The 15,162-nt window shown below is 41.5% G+C and overlaps 1 protein-coding gene across 2 annotated transcripts in view; it reads left to right on the top strand.

The window, feature by feature from the left end:
• RFTN2 (raftlin family member 2) overlaps nt 1-6,100 on the top strand; it is a 63,640-nt gene extending 57,540 nt beyond the window's left edge. Inside the window, exon 9 of one of the 2 annotated variants that reach the window (XM_008999146.5) lies at nt 4,613-6,100. In XM_008999146.5, the coding sequence (XP_008997394.2) occupies nt 4,613-4,882 (270 nt within the window). In that variant the 3' untranslated portion in view covers nt 4,883-6,100. Of the gene's footprint in view, nt 1-4,609 lie in introns of both variants that reach the window. The other variant, XM_002749600.7, reaches the window with a different exon arrangement.
• Nucleotides 6,101-15,162: the final 9,062 nt, after the last annotated feature.

Here is a 15,162-nt window from a genome sequence, read left to right as displayed (position 1 = left end):
GCAGCACATCAAAAAGCTTATCTGTCACAATCAAGTCGGCTTCATCCCTGGGATGCAAGGCTGGTACAACATATGCAAGTCAATAAACGTGATCCATCATATAAACAGAACCAATGATAAAAACCACATGATTATTTCAATAGATGCAGAAAAGGCCTTCGACAAAATTTAACAGCCCTGCATGCTAAAATCTCTCAATAAACTAGGTATTGATGGAACATATCTCAAAATAATAAGAGCTATTTATGACAAACCCACAGCCAATATCATACTGAATGAGCAAAAACTGGAAGCATTCCCTTTGAAAACTGGCATAAAATAAAGGATGCCCTCTCTCACCTTTCCCATTCAACATAGTATTGGAAGTTCGGGCCAGGGCAATCAGGCAAGAGAAAGAAATAAAAGGTATTCAGTTAAAAATAGAGGAAGTCAAATTGTCTCTGTTTGCAGCTCCTTAAGCTGATAAACAACTTCAGGAAAGTCTCAGGATACAAAATCAATGTGCAAAAATCACAAGCATTCCTATACACCAATAATAGACACACAGAGAGCCAAATCATGAGTGAACTCTCATTCACAATTGCTACAAAGAGAATAAAATGCCTAGGAACACAACTTACAAGGAGTATGAAGGACCTCTTCAAGGAAGAAGTCCTATAAACCACTGCTCAAGGAAATAAGAGAGGACACAAACAAATGGAAAAACACTCCATGCTCATGGATAGGAAGAATCAATATCATGAAAATGGCCATATGCCCAAAGTAATCAATAGATTCAATGTTATCCTCATCAAGCTACCATTGACTTTCTTCACAGAATTAGAAAAAAAAAAAACTACTTTAAATTTCATATGGAACCAAAAAAGAGTCTGCACAGCCAAGAAAATCCTAAACAAAAAGAATAAAACTGGAGCCATCACACTACCTGACTTCAAACTATACTACAAGGCTATAGTAACAAAAACAGCATGTTACTGGTACCAAAACAGAGATATAAACCAATGGAACAGAACAGAGGCCTCAGAAATAACACTACACATCTACAACCATCTGATCTTTGACAAACCTTACAAAAACAAGCAATGGGGAAAGGATTTCCTGTTTAATAAATGGTGTTGGGAAAACTGACTAGCCATAAGCAAAAAGCTGAAACTCGATCCCTTTCTTACACCTTATACAAAAATTAGCTCAAGATAGATTAAAGACTTATGCATAAGAACTAAAACCACAAAAACCCTAGAAGAGAACCTAGGCAGTATCATTCAGGACATAGGCATGGGCAAAGACTTCATGACTAAAACACCAAAAGCAATGGCAACAAAAGCCAAAATTGACAAATTGGATCAAATTAAAGAGCTTCTACACAGCAAAAGAAACTATCATCAGAGTGAACAGGCAACCTACAGAATGGGAGAAAATTTTTGTAATCTCTTCATTTGACAAAGGGCTAATATCCAGAATCTACAAAGAACTTAAACAAATTTACAAGAAAAAAACTGACCCCCAGTGCAGGGAAGAAAGTGCCATTCTCAAATTTTGTACCTTTTCTGAGAGTGAATTTGTCAGGTTCCACTGCATATATTAAATTCAACAAATTTGGTGAATAGAAATAAACAGGAAAAGAACCGAAAAGCTGATATTTGCACTTGATGAATATCAAATGCATTTCCACTGAGTGCCAATAGAAAACGTGACAAACACCAAACTGTGTCCAACTTGGGACCATGAAGGTGGGCCTTTGTTGAGGAAGGACCTACTGTTGACTTTGTGATATATAAGACAGGTCTCAGTTAATTTAGAAACTTTATTGTGCCAAGGTTGAAGACTCAAGTCCATGACACAGCCTCAGGAGGTCCTGAGGTCATGTGCCCAAGGTGGTCAGAACACAGTTTGGTTTTACACATTTTAGGGAGGCATGAGACATCAATCAACATATGTAAGATGAACTTTGGGTCGGTAGGAAAGATGGGACTAAAACTGGGAGGGGGCTTCCGGGTTACAGGTAGATAAGATACAAGTGGTTGCATTCTTCTGAGTTTCTGATTAGCCTCTCCAAGAGAGGCAATCAGATACGCATTTATCTTAGAGAGCGGAGAGGTGAATTTGAATAGAATGGGAGGCAGGTTTGCCCTAAGCCATTCTTAGCTTGACTTTTACTTTTAGCTTAGTGATTTGGGGCTCCCAAGGTTTATTTTCCTTTCACAACTTTTCCCTTAAACTTGCCCAACTCCAGTAACTTGGCCAAGAAAAAGATGAGCTGCCTCTGAGCTGCCAATACACTCCTTTCTATGCTACCCCCTGGGGCTGCCTCTTCCTGTACAAACAATGTCATAAATGGCATTACATTCCACAGTAGCTCACAAAATCTACCTTAATAAAGCTGTTTGTTTACTTTGTATATTTGCTGTAAAAAACAGCAGAAAATACCCCAGTATTTTACACACTACATTTCAACAGACAAATCATTAACAAACTTTTGTAAGATCAGCCTGGGCATTCGATTTCTATAATTTTTCTAAGAATTTTATAATTTTAGCTCTTACCTTTGGGAGGCCGAGGTGGGTGGATCATGAGGTCAAGATACCGAGACCATCCTGGTCAACATGGTGAAACCCCGTCTCTACTAAAAATACAAAAAAAATTAGCTGGGCATGGTGGCGCATGCCTGTAACCCCAGCTTCTCAGGAGGCTGAGGCAGGAGAATTGCCTGAACCCAGGAGGCGGAGGTTGCGGTGAGCCGAGATCGCGCCATTGCACTCCAGCCTAACAAGAGCCAAACTCCGTCTCAAAAAAAAAAAAAAATTTAGCTCTTACATTTAGGAAAATGCAATTCTAGTTCTCAACTAGCATATAAATGAATGTTCAGTAAATGGGTTCTTTGTAAACTGGGAAGTTACTATGATTTTTAAATGTGTCTTTCGATCTATATTCAGTTTTACGTGCCTAGGAGTATATGATCATGTTCTCTAATATCTGCCATGTTATCAGTGTTAAATAAGCTTTTAAAAGGGCCGGATGCAGTGGCTCAGACCAGTAATCCCAGCACTTTGGGAGGCAGAGATGGGCAGATCACCTGAGGTCAGGAGTTCAAGACTAGCCTGGCCAACATGGTGAAACCGAGTCTCTACTAATAATATAAAAATTAGCTGGGCATGGTGGTGCATGCCTGGAATCCCAGCTACTCAGGAAGCGGAGACAAGAGAATTGCTAGAACCAGGGAGGCAGAGGCTACAGTATGCTGAGAATGCACCACTGCACTCCAGCCTGGGCAACAGAGCAAGGCTCTGTCAAAAAAAAAAAAAGGCTCTTAAAATGAAATCTCATCAGGAGACTGAACATCACAAGTTAAGCAGCTAATTATCCTTGTGCTTTCCTTTTATTGACTTAGCTACCTTGTTTTTTTCATATATATATATATAGAGAGAGAGAGAGAGGACCTGAGATCTCACTATGTTGCCTAAGCTGGCCTCAAACTCCTGGGCCCAAGCAGTCCTCCCATTTCAGCCTCCTGAGTAGCTGGGACTACAGGCTCATGCCACTTCGCTCAGCTAGATACTTTATTTTGACTTAAGTTTCCTCGGTAGAGACCATGTTGCTTTATTGTGGACTAAACCAAGAACATTCTCTGCCCTCAGTAAATATTTATCAGCAAAAACATCTGTAGATGATCAGAGAATCTGAATGAGCTGAATTCAATTATTGAGCATTTATACCCTGTCAGGCAGAAGCAGTTTGCAGCAGGACAAGGAAAGGGTCCACCTTACCCTTGAAGATATTCTAGACACTCGCTCAAAATAAACTCAGTCTGAATTATCCGTGTGTATTAGTCTGTTCTCACACTGCTAATGAAGACACATACAGACTGGATAATTTATAAAGGAAAGAGGTTTAATTGACTCTTTCCACGTGGCTGGGGAGGCCTCACAATCATGGCAGAAGGTGAATGAGGAGTAAAATCCCGTCCTACATGGTGGCAGGCAAGAGAGAGCATGTGCAAGGGAACTCCGTTTTATAAAACATCAGATCTCATGAGACTTATTCATGGGATGAGACCCACCCCCATGATTCAACTACCTCCCACTGGGTCCCTCCCACAACACCCGGGAATTACGGGAGCTACAATTCAAGATGAGACTTGGGTGGGGTCACAGCCAAACCATATCACTGTGACTCCTCTGTGCAGCCTGTGCCTACATGAAATGCGTGTAAGGTGGCCATTGAAGCACATTTTCTGCTGTATAGATCCCAACTAACACTAAGAAGAAAATGGTTTCTACCTTGCTTTGTTCTCCCAATGTTTATTTCCTTAGAGATGTCCTTGAGGGCTGAGATGTGTACTTAAGGTACCTGCCAATGAGAATGATGTGCCAGGAACCTACAGAGAGTTGCAAAACAGGGAGAATGGAGTTCACTTGTATTTGGATGGAGAGGGGAATGTGGAGGTGGCCCTGAGCTGGTCGCTGAAGATGAACAGGATTTTGAAGAGCCAGGGGGTGGGGGACTGGCGGGGAAGGACATTCCAGGAGGCAGAAAGGCAGCATATGTTAGAGCAGAGGGATAGGAAACACCCATCTTTTTAACTCCTGGTCACCAATGTCTTGTGTTTCAGAAGAAAGCCAGCCGCCACATAAAAGGTGAAGACAAGAACAAAGCCACCAGTAGGAGCATCGGATTAGACACAACCGCATCACAACCTGCAGAGAGCAGACACCCACCTGAGGAGTGCCCCCTTTCTCCCTCCAGGGAATGCTGGACAAAGGAGGGGAGGCTGGCACAGCACAACAGCTTCTCTGGGTTCAGCAGCAGCGACAGTGTCCTCCGGGAATTAGATGACGGACAGTTAGATCAGGAAGATGGCGTGACTCAGGTCACTTGTATGTGAGCCATGAGGTGAAGCAAAGGAAGGCCCTGTATATAATTGTTAAAATCACTGCCAACTGACCTTATTGTATTAATTTCTCTGCATTCATGTAATATTTTTGAATTTTTCCAGACTCAGCCTTTCCTCTAATCTATGTAAACTTTGGCACAACCTCCCAGACAAGGAAGAATAACCAACGTATTTATACATTTAGAATCATATTTACACGTCTCTCAACTAAAACATCTGGTTAAACAGATGTCCCATTTGGTTACTACATGATAATCTATTTCAGGTTATGAATGTACAAAGTAGACTTTTCTTACAATTCTTGTTAAGGAGATTGAATATGTCAATCAGTGTTTTACCTAATTAGAGAGGGTTCTCAGGAAGTTATAGTCTTATTTAAGCTGAAAAATCTCTCTCTCTCTCTTCTCTCTCTCTCTCTCTGTCTCGAACACACATACACACACACACACACACACATACACACACAGAGCTAATTAGTGAAAATAAATACCTATTTCCCAAATATAATAATCAATCCACATTTTATCTTTAACTATAGCATGTATATACAAAGCAAGTCCCTATATGTTAAAGTATTTTTTGAAAAAAATCTTTTTTATATTGTCTTTGTTTTTAAAGGGTCACCAACCCTGTACTGATTCATTGCAAGTAAACGTTATTGCTCCTAATAGCCTAAAAATGCAGACAGCAAAGCAGCATCTCTTAAAATTCAATATGAAGAGAACCCATAATCTCAACACATAAATACCTTAGTAGACAGTAAGATTTAATTTGTTTACTTTAAAGTGCAAATACTATGAAGAGGAAAAACATTTCAAGTGGAAACTGAAGTCTTTTACATCAGTCTAGATTTGAATTCTGCTTTTATTGACTTGCTAAATCCTGCAGAATGTTGAAATCTAGAATTTTCAATCCGGCAGGAGTAGAAAGATCTCATAGCACATGCAATATGTATGATAACCTATTTGTTTCATCTTGCTTCTCTTTCCCCTTCTAACAGAGGTGGCTCTGCCTTGACCCAGTCTTTAACAATCTTTAAAATTCTACAAAATAGAGGACTTTCATTTACCTATGAAAGGCTTACTTTGAAAGATGGAATCTTCAAGTGAATTACACCTTACTCTGTAATTGATGAATTCAGCCTATTATCTATTTTTATTAACATTGATGTTCACATTGTAAGATTTTAAAAATAAAACATCATTTTTATTGGGTTATTGTTTTATTGAACACAAATATTTATATGTTTTGGGTTTTTTTGTTTTTGGGTTTTTTATGGTTTTGTTTTTTGGTTTTTTTTTTTTTTTTTGAGACAGAGTCTTGCTCTGTCACCCAGGCTGGAGTGAGTGGTGCAATCTCAGTTCACTGCAGCTTCCGCCTCCTGGGTTCAAGTGATTCTCCTGCCTCAGCCTCTGGAGTAGCTGGGACTACAGGTGTGTACCACTGTACCCACCTTATTTTGTATTTTTAGTAGAGATGGGAATTCACCACATTGCCCAGGCTAGTCTCAAACTCCTGAACTCAAGCAATCCATCCCCGTCAGCCTCCCAAAGTGCTGGGATTATAGGTGTGAGCCACCATGCCTGGCCCTCATGTTTTATACATATAACAGATATATATTACATGTTATCAACTATATTGTATATCTAAACTAAGTCAATCTCCATGAATTGCTGATAAAATTAACAGGAATTATTCCACTTTTATCATCCAGAAGTACAGTATAAAGGAATTTAAGAATACTCTGCTCAGTCTTATTCTATAGAAATAGTTATCAACTATATTTACAGAAATGGTTTTTGACTTTTAGATGGACTTGAGTTCCATAGTCAAAAGTAGTGGATTTTCGGTAGAAACAATCAATGCTTCCTGAGTCCATGAAATACAATTAAGTTAGGAAAACTCAGAAATATAGCAACAGCTTTTTTTTTTTTTTTGAGACAGAGTCTCACTCTGTTACCCAGGCTCCAGTCTTGGCTCGCTGCAGCCTCCCAGGTTCAAGTGATTCTCCTGTCTCAGCCTCCTGAGTAGCAGGGATTACAGGCATGCATCACTACACCCAGCTAATTTTTGTAATTTTAGCGAAGATGGGGTTTTACCATGTTGGCCAGGCTGGTCTCAAACTCTTAGCCTCAAGCAATCCACCCGCCTTGGCCTCCCAATGTACTGAGATTACAGGCGTGAGCCACTGCTCCCAGCCAAGCAATTGCTTTTTTAAAAAATTCATGCAAGCATACTTTTTCATTTTTTTCTCCCCTCCCCTCTCAGTTTATTTTTTAATCTGTTATTTCTTCTTATTAAAATAACTTTTATTAAAATTAATTTACTAGTCTGTCATATCCTCAAAACCTATTTTAGAAGCATTTGCTCCAACAATTACCCATACGTTAGGTGATGAATTTGTTTTTTTGCTTGTTAGTTTTTTTATTCTTTTTGAGATGGAGTTTCGCTCTTATTACCCAGGCTGGAGTGCAGTGGCGCAATCTTGGCTCACCATAACCTCCACCACCTGGGTTCAGGCAATTCTCCTGCCTCAGCCTCCTGAGTAGCTGGGATTACAAGCACGCGCCACCATGTCCAGCTAATTTTTTGTATTTTTAGTAGAGACGGGGTTTCACCATGTTGACCAGGATGGTCTCAATCTTTTGACCTCGTGATCCACCCGCCCTGGCCTCCCAAAGTGCTGGGATTACAGGCTTGAGCCACCACGCCTGGCCTAGGTGATGAATTTGTATGATAGAGAACAATTTATGACCAAGTAGTTCTAGAGCATTTTAAATATGCATAAATAATTCTGAGTCTATTCTTTAAAAAAAAGAACAAGGCCAAGTGCGGTGGCTCATGCCTGTAATCCCAGCACTTTGGGAGGCCAAGGTGGGTGGATCACAAAGTCACGAGTTCGAGACCAGCCTGGTCAATATTGCAAAACCCCGTCTCTACTAAAAATACAAAAGTTAGGCATGGTAGTGGGCCCCTGTAGTCCCAGCTACTCAGGAGGCTAAGGCAGGAGAATTGCTTGAACCAGGGCAGTATAGTATAGGTTGCAGGGAGCTGAGATTACACCACTGCACTCCAGCCTGGGCAACAGAGCAAGACTCTGTCCCAAAAATAAGTAAATAAAAGAACAAAACTTGGACTCTCTATGCCTAAGGAGTTAAATGTGTCTAATCTTATCATTACCTGCCAGTTATATATTCAGTTCCTTTTATTTTATTATTATTTTTTTAAAGACGGGGTTTCAACATGTTGGTCAGGCTGGTCTTGAACTCTCGACCTCAGGTGATCCACCTGCAGTGGCCTCCAGAGTGCTTGGATTACAGACGTGAGCCACCACACCCAGCCTATTCAGTTCTTTTTATAACATTATGGATTTCCTTAGGGGCTCTGGCATGTGAATTTTTAATACCTGTAAGTTATAATGAAAGGTATCAAGAGCCCAGATGTGGGGGTGAAGATCTGCCATTTCCCTTGGTGTAGTATCTATGACATTTTCATCATAGTTTTCAATAATCAAGCATTAATTCCATTTCCTTTGGATTGAATATTACCCTGTTATCTTTCATGGACACATTTAACACCTACCTAATCATCAGGGAAAGCTCTATCGGTGTCACTACAATTCATTTCGGTGAAAAAGAAAAGGAAAGGTCACCCTCTTTGAGAGATTCTAGGGCTTTTAGGAGGAGAAGCAGGAGACAGCACTACCATCTACCCAAACCACAACTATCTCCAAATCATTTGTGTTATCAGGAGCAGATGTTTATATATTCGAATGTAAGTGTACCAGATGCATTTTCATTCCTTTCATTCTGGAGTGGAGGGGGAGCTGTCTTGTTTTCCTACCCTTGCCTGTTATTGATTCCTCACAGTTCTTGGCTGGAAGGAATGTGGTGGCTCTTTGTCTCCACATATGGCTAAAGAGGATTTCTTTCTCTTAACTCTTCAGGGCCCCAGAGTAGTACTGTATGGAAAGAGCAAATTCAGATAGAGAATCAAATGAAGTGAAATTGCTAACAATGGGGACAGTCTATAACTAAGTGCACATATACAAAAATTTACATAGAAAAACTAGCTAAATGCTACTCATCAGTACTTGTAACATATCTATTTAAATAACATTTGTTGGCAATCTATCATCCCTTGAGAATAAATTTTATTTGTGCAATCGTACAAAGTTTGCAGAACCAGGTCTGCCAGATACTTAAGTTCTGAGATGGTGTTTGAGGCAGAAATTGGGCAAAATGTAAAATAATAAGCCTTAGTTGTGATGAGGTTCATAAAGTTTTGGTTGAGATTACTGAAAAAATGGATTCTAAAAATGTTTTGAGCATTCAAATTATTTTTGTAAAAATATCAACTAATTAAATCAATAGAGGGAATAAATAAATCATTTATGTAGGATAAATGTGTAAGTATCAAGGTGAGTTTTTTGTTTGTTTGTTTCTTTGTTTGAGACAGAGTCTCGCTCTGTCACCCAGGATGGAGTGCAGTGGCGTGATCTCGGCTCACTGCAACCTCCATCTCCTGGGTTCAAGCAAAATTCTCCCGCCTCAGCCTCCGGAGTATCTGGGACTGCAGGCACACACCACCCTGCCCAGCTAATTTTTAGTCAAGTAGGGTTTCACCATGTTGGCCAGGCTGGTCTTGAACTCCTGGTCTCAAGTGATCCACCCGCCATGACCTCCCAAAGTGCTGGGGTTACAGGAGTGAGCCACTGTGCCTGGCCAAGGTAAGTTTGTGAAGGCTTACATAAGCCAAATTACCTATAAGCAACAGAGCTTACCTTGGCTTACTTAGCAATAAAGGAATTTTTTGTTGTTTTGGGTTTTGTGGGGGTTTTTTGTTGTTTTTTGAGACAGAGTCTCACTCTGTCACCCAGGCTGGAGTACAATGGCATTGTCTAGCTCACTGCAGCCTCAATCTCCTGGGTTCAAGTGATCCTCCTACCTCCGCCTCCCAAGTAACTGGGACTACAGGCATATGCCACTATATTGGGCTAATTTTTGTATTTTTTGTAGAGACAGGGTTTCACCATGTTGCCCAGGCTGGTCTTGAAATCCTGGGCTCAAGCAATCCCTCCCACCTTGGCCTCCCAAAGTTCAGGGATTACAGGCATGAGCACAATGAAGGAGTTTATTTCAAAAGATATCTGGAGGCCAGGTGCAGTCACTCACACCTATAATCCCAGCACTTTGGAAGGCTGAGGCGGGTGTATCACTTGACGCCAGGAGTTGCAGACTTTTGTTCTACAAAAAATACAAAAATTAGCTGGGCGTGGTGGATGGTGCTTGTGGTCCCAGCTACTCAGGAGGCTGAGGTGGGAGAATCACTTGAGCCCAGGAGGCAGAAATTGCAGCGAGCCAAGATTACACCACTGCACTCCAGCACGGGTAACACAGCGAGACCCTGACCTGCCACCCACCCGCCTCCAAAAAAATATCCAGAATTGGACTTTATCAAAATTTTAAATTTCTGGCTGGGCACAATGGCTCATGCCTGTAATCCTAGCACTTTGGGAGGCCAAGGCGGGTGGATCACTTGATGCCAGGAGTTTAAGACTAGCCTGGCCAAGATTGCAAAACCCCAGCTCTACTAAAAATACAAACATTAGCCAGATATGGTGGCGTGTGCACCACCAGCTATTCAGGAGGCTGAGGTGGGAGAATTGCTTGAATCCAGGAAGCAGTGGTTACAATGAGCTGAGATCTCACCATGGCACTCCAGCCTGGGCAACGGAGCAAGACTCCATCTCAATTTTTTTTTTAATTTTAAATTTCTGTTAATCAACACCTGTAATTAAGAAATGGCAGGCCACAGACTAGGAGACAATATTGCAAAGCATATATGACAGAGGATTCATATCACAAATATAGAAACAACTCCTCTAAAATCATAAAGAGATATGACACCTAATTATAAATGGGAAAAAGGATTTAAACAGACACTTTACAGAAGAAAATATACAGACCTCTGCTTCTAGAAAGATGGAATAGATTCCTCCCATGGTCTATAACTAAAAACCTTGAACACTGTATGTAAAACAAACATAAGAAGACCAGTGGTCAGTTCCTTGGTTTTATTTTTTTATTTTTTAGTTTATTTATTTATTTATTTTTTTAAAGATGGGGTTTCACCATGTTGGCCAGGCTGGTCTTGAACTCCTGACCTCAGGTGATCCACCCACCTTGGCCTCCCAAAGTGCTGGGATTTACAGGCATGAGCCACCATACCCAGCCCCTTGGTTTTATTTTTGCTTCATATATCTCAGACTTGGAGCTGAAAAAGCCAGCAACTTGGAAATACTAATGTTCCAGACAAAAAATCTCCAGCAAAATCCTAGTAACACCAAATATTCAGACGACAACCACTCTACTCCAGACAAATACCGCAGAAGAACCTGTGGCCCCATCTCCATCAACACCAGCAAAAGCCAAGTGAGGAGCCCAGATTTCCACTCTCAAGAGACTATAACAAGGGGCCCTAACACCCCATCAAGATGGTAACAGAGAGGGATTAGTAAGGAGCTGGGACTTTCATTCCCATTGGACAGTAACAAGCCCCCCAATCCTCACGCCAGTGTCAGTGGAGATTGTGCAGGGAGCTTGAACTTCCACCCCCACCAGTGTACCGAAGCACCCCCTTCTCTCCACTGGGGTGATGTCAGAGCAGGCTTAGGGGAGAGTTAGACTTTCACTATTGCCACTACCGCTGAGGTGTCGATGGAGATAGAGAGTTAGCATGCCCACCTCTGCCCACAGGAGGGAAGAACCCCCCCACTTAGGTGTCAGCAGATGTTGAGTGGAAGACGGGTCTTCCAGCTCCACTTGGCAGCAACTAGGCAGTAGGCCCCATTCCACTGTTGGAGTAGTGTCAGAAAAAGCCAAGTAACATGGAAGGCATAAATAAGACCCAGAGACACATCAAAATGCCCGGATTTCAATAGAAAATTACTCATGCCAAGAACCAGGAAGATGTCAAACTAAATGAACAAAGATAATAAAGAGATGCCAACACTGACTGAGATGGCAGAGATGTTAGAATTATCTTTCAAAATTTTTGAAGCACCCTGATAAAAATGCTTCAATAAACAATTATGAAATAAATTTAAAGACAGAAACCCTTGGCAGAGAAATAGAAGTCAAAAGAACAAAGTGGGAATTTTAGAAAGGAAAAATATAGTAACCAAAATAAAAAGCTCAGTGGATGAGTTCAACAGCAAAGTGGAGGGGACAAAGGAAATCTATGAACTAGAAGATAGAACAGTATAGAAATCACCCAATCTGAACAACAAAGAATAAATAGACTGCTCCCAAAAAAAAATCAAACAAATAGATAACAGCAGACTCTCAAGACCTTCCACTATTAAAAGTTAACAAAAGCAGATCTAATATTCATGCCATTACAGTTATGGTGGAAGGACTGGAGAAAGAGAATTGGGCTGAAAAAGCACTTGAAGACCTAATGCCTAAAAACTTCCCAAATTTGGTAAGAGACATAAATTTACAGCTTTAGGAAAGTAAAACAATATGATGGAAATCAGAATAGTGACCGCCTGTGGGTGTGGGGGTGGGAGGCGCAGGAGTTGGTTGACTGTAAAGTCACTCGGGAACTTTCTGGGGTGACAGAAATGTCCTATCTATTTCTAGTTGAAAGTGAACACTGGTGTATACAGTTGCCAAAACTCATTGAACTCTGTACACTTAAGATAGGTATATTTTGCTATATGTAAATTGTATCTTAATTTTAAAAATATTTATTGAGCGATTCACAGAATCGTTGGAAGGGCTAAACAAGCTCAATGCTAAACGTCCACGAACAATGTGCACACCTACATAAGAGAAGAAGCCTGTTAGCTGCACCAAGCACAGCTGCCAGGAGTCCTGCCATTTGGTCTAAAACTGCAGCTCCTTTTCAGGACTGCACACCTCCCAACACTCAAAACTCAAATGTTTCTGCTGCCACCCTGGCCAGCAAAATGGCTGTCCTTTGAGCAGCTTTCTTCCTCTCATGCCTCACTTGTGGACCTGTGTATTGATTGCATCGGGGAGCCTATGCACTAGCTTGGTAGTATTTTCATCTTGCAGAATGCAGAATATGCAGAATATGAGTATTTTGGGTTCTGGGTAAGCAGAACTCATCAGGCTGAAGATTCCCCAAACATGGCACACATATTTAAAAGATGCCAGTCAGCCAGAAAACATGACACATGTATATTAGTCTGTTCTCAAACTGCTATAAAGAAATGCCTGAGACTAGGTAATTCATAGAGAAAGGGGGCTTAATTAGCTCACAGTTCTCCCATCCAAGTACTAACCAGGCCTGACCCTGCATAGCTTCCGAGATTAGACAAGATCGGGCGCATTCAGGGTGGTATGGCCGTAGACAATTAGCTCACAGTTCTGCAGGCTGTACAGGACATATGATGCTGGCATCTGGTGAGCTTCTGAAGAAGCCTCGGGAAACTTTCAATCATGGCAGATGGCAAAGAGGAAGGAGGCAACGCTTACATGTCTGGAGCAGGAACAAGGTGGGATGGTGCTATACACCTAAAACAACCACATCTCATGCTAATTTACTCACTCACTGTCTTGAGAACAGCACCAGGTGATGACGCCAAACCATTAGAAACCTCCCCCATGATCAGTCACCTCCCACCTGGCCCCACCTCCAACATTGGGGACTACAATTCAACATGAGATTTGGGCAGGGACACAGATCCGAACAATATCAACATGTTTACTATAAATAGTAACCTTCAATCAACTTTGCTTTAAAGAAGCAAACTCATGACCTAGATGATCTTGGTCCTGGGTCTCATTTAGGGACAGACACATAGTATCATAGCTAGATAAAGCTTATCTTCACCAATTTGGTTATGGATCCTGCTTAGTACACCATGTTAGAAGAAACATTAAAAATATTAAAAATGCAGGCCAGGCATGGTGGCTCATGTCTGTAATCCCAACACTTTGGGAGGCTGAGGTGGGCGGATCACCTGAGATCGGGAGTTCAAGACCAGCCTGACCAACATGGAGAAACCCCATTCCTACTAAAATACAAAAAATTAGCTGGGTGTGGTGGTGGATGCCGTAATCCCAGCAACTTGGGAGGCTGAGGCAGGAGAATTGCTTAAACCCAGGAGGCAGAGGTTGCGGTGAGCTGATATTGCAGCATCGTACTCCAGCGTGGGCAACGAAAGCAAAACTCCATCTTAAAAAAAAAAAAAATTAGCCCAGCTACTTGGGCAGCTGAGGTGGGAGGATCACTTGAGCCCAAGAATGCAAGGCTGCAGTGACCTGTGATCCCATCACTGTACTCCAGCCTGAGCAACAGAGTGAGACCCCAACTCTAAAAACATTTTTAAATTAAAAAAAAAAAAGTTTTTAATTTGTGCAGCAGCAATAGAAGCAGTTTTAAAAAAGAATTAAGTTTTTTTAAACTAATATAATATGAGTAAATATTTACAGCATGCCAGGCGTGGTGGCTCACTTACACCTGTAATCCCAGCACTTTGGGAGGCCAAGGTGAGCGGATCATGAGGTCAAGAAATCGAGACCATCCTGGCCAAAATGGTGAAACCCTGTCTCTACTAAAAATACAAAAACTAGCTGGGTGTGGTGGCACGCGCCTATAGTCCCAGCTACTCGGGAGGCTGAGGCAGGAGAATTGCTTGAACCCAGGAGGCGGAGGTTGCAGTGAACTGAGATTGCGCCACTGCACTCCAACCCAGCGCCTGTCAATAGAACAGACTCTGTCTCAAAAAAAAAAAAAAAAAGAATATTTACAGCATAATTCAAAACCCAGAGCCATAAAGGAAAAGACTGTGTAAATACTAAGATTATAAAAACATTTAAAACTTCTATACAGCAAAACATCCCATTAGCAACAGTGGGGTAATTCCAGCACTTTGGGAAGCCAAGGCAGAAGGATCACTTGGGGTCAGGAGTTCAAGACCAGCTTGGGCAACCTAGTGAGACTCCATCTCTACAAAACAATTTTTAAAAATTATCTGGGTGTGGTGACATATGCCTGTAGTCCTAGCTATTCGAGAGGCTGAGGCAGAAGGATTGCTTAAGCCCAGGAGTTCAAGGCCAGCCTGGGCAACATAGTAAGACTCTCATTTCTTAAAGATAAACAAATGTGTGTGTGTGTGTGTGTGTGTGTGTGTGTGTGTGTGTAGGAAGGTTTCCAAAGATGGGTAGCAGCAGTGCACTCAGGAACATAAGAGGCAGCATAGCAGAAAGAAGAAGCCAAGTTCTGGAGCCAGGACT

The sequence above is a fragment of the Callithrix jacchus genome, chromosome 6 (assembly GCF_049354715.1).
Source record: "Callithrix jacchus isolate 240 chromosome 6, calJac240_pri, whole genome shotgun sequence".
Lineage (NCBI taxonomy): Eukaryota > Metazoa > Chordata > Mammalia > Primates > Cebidae > Callithrix > Callithrix jacchus.
This window is presented reverse-complemented; position numbering and strand designations above follow the sequence as displayed.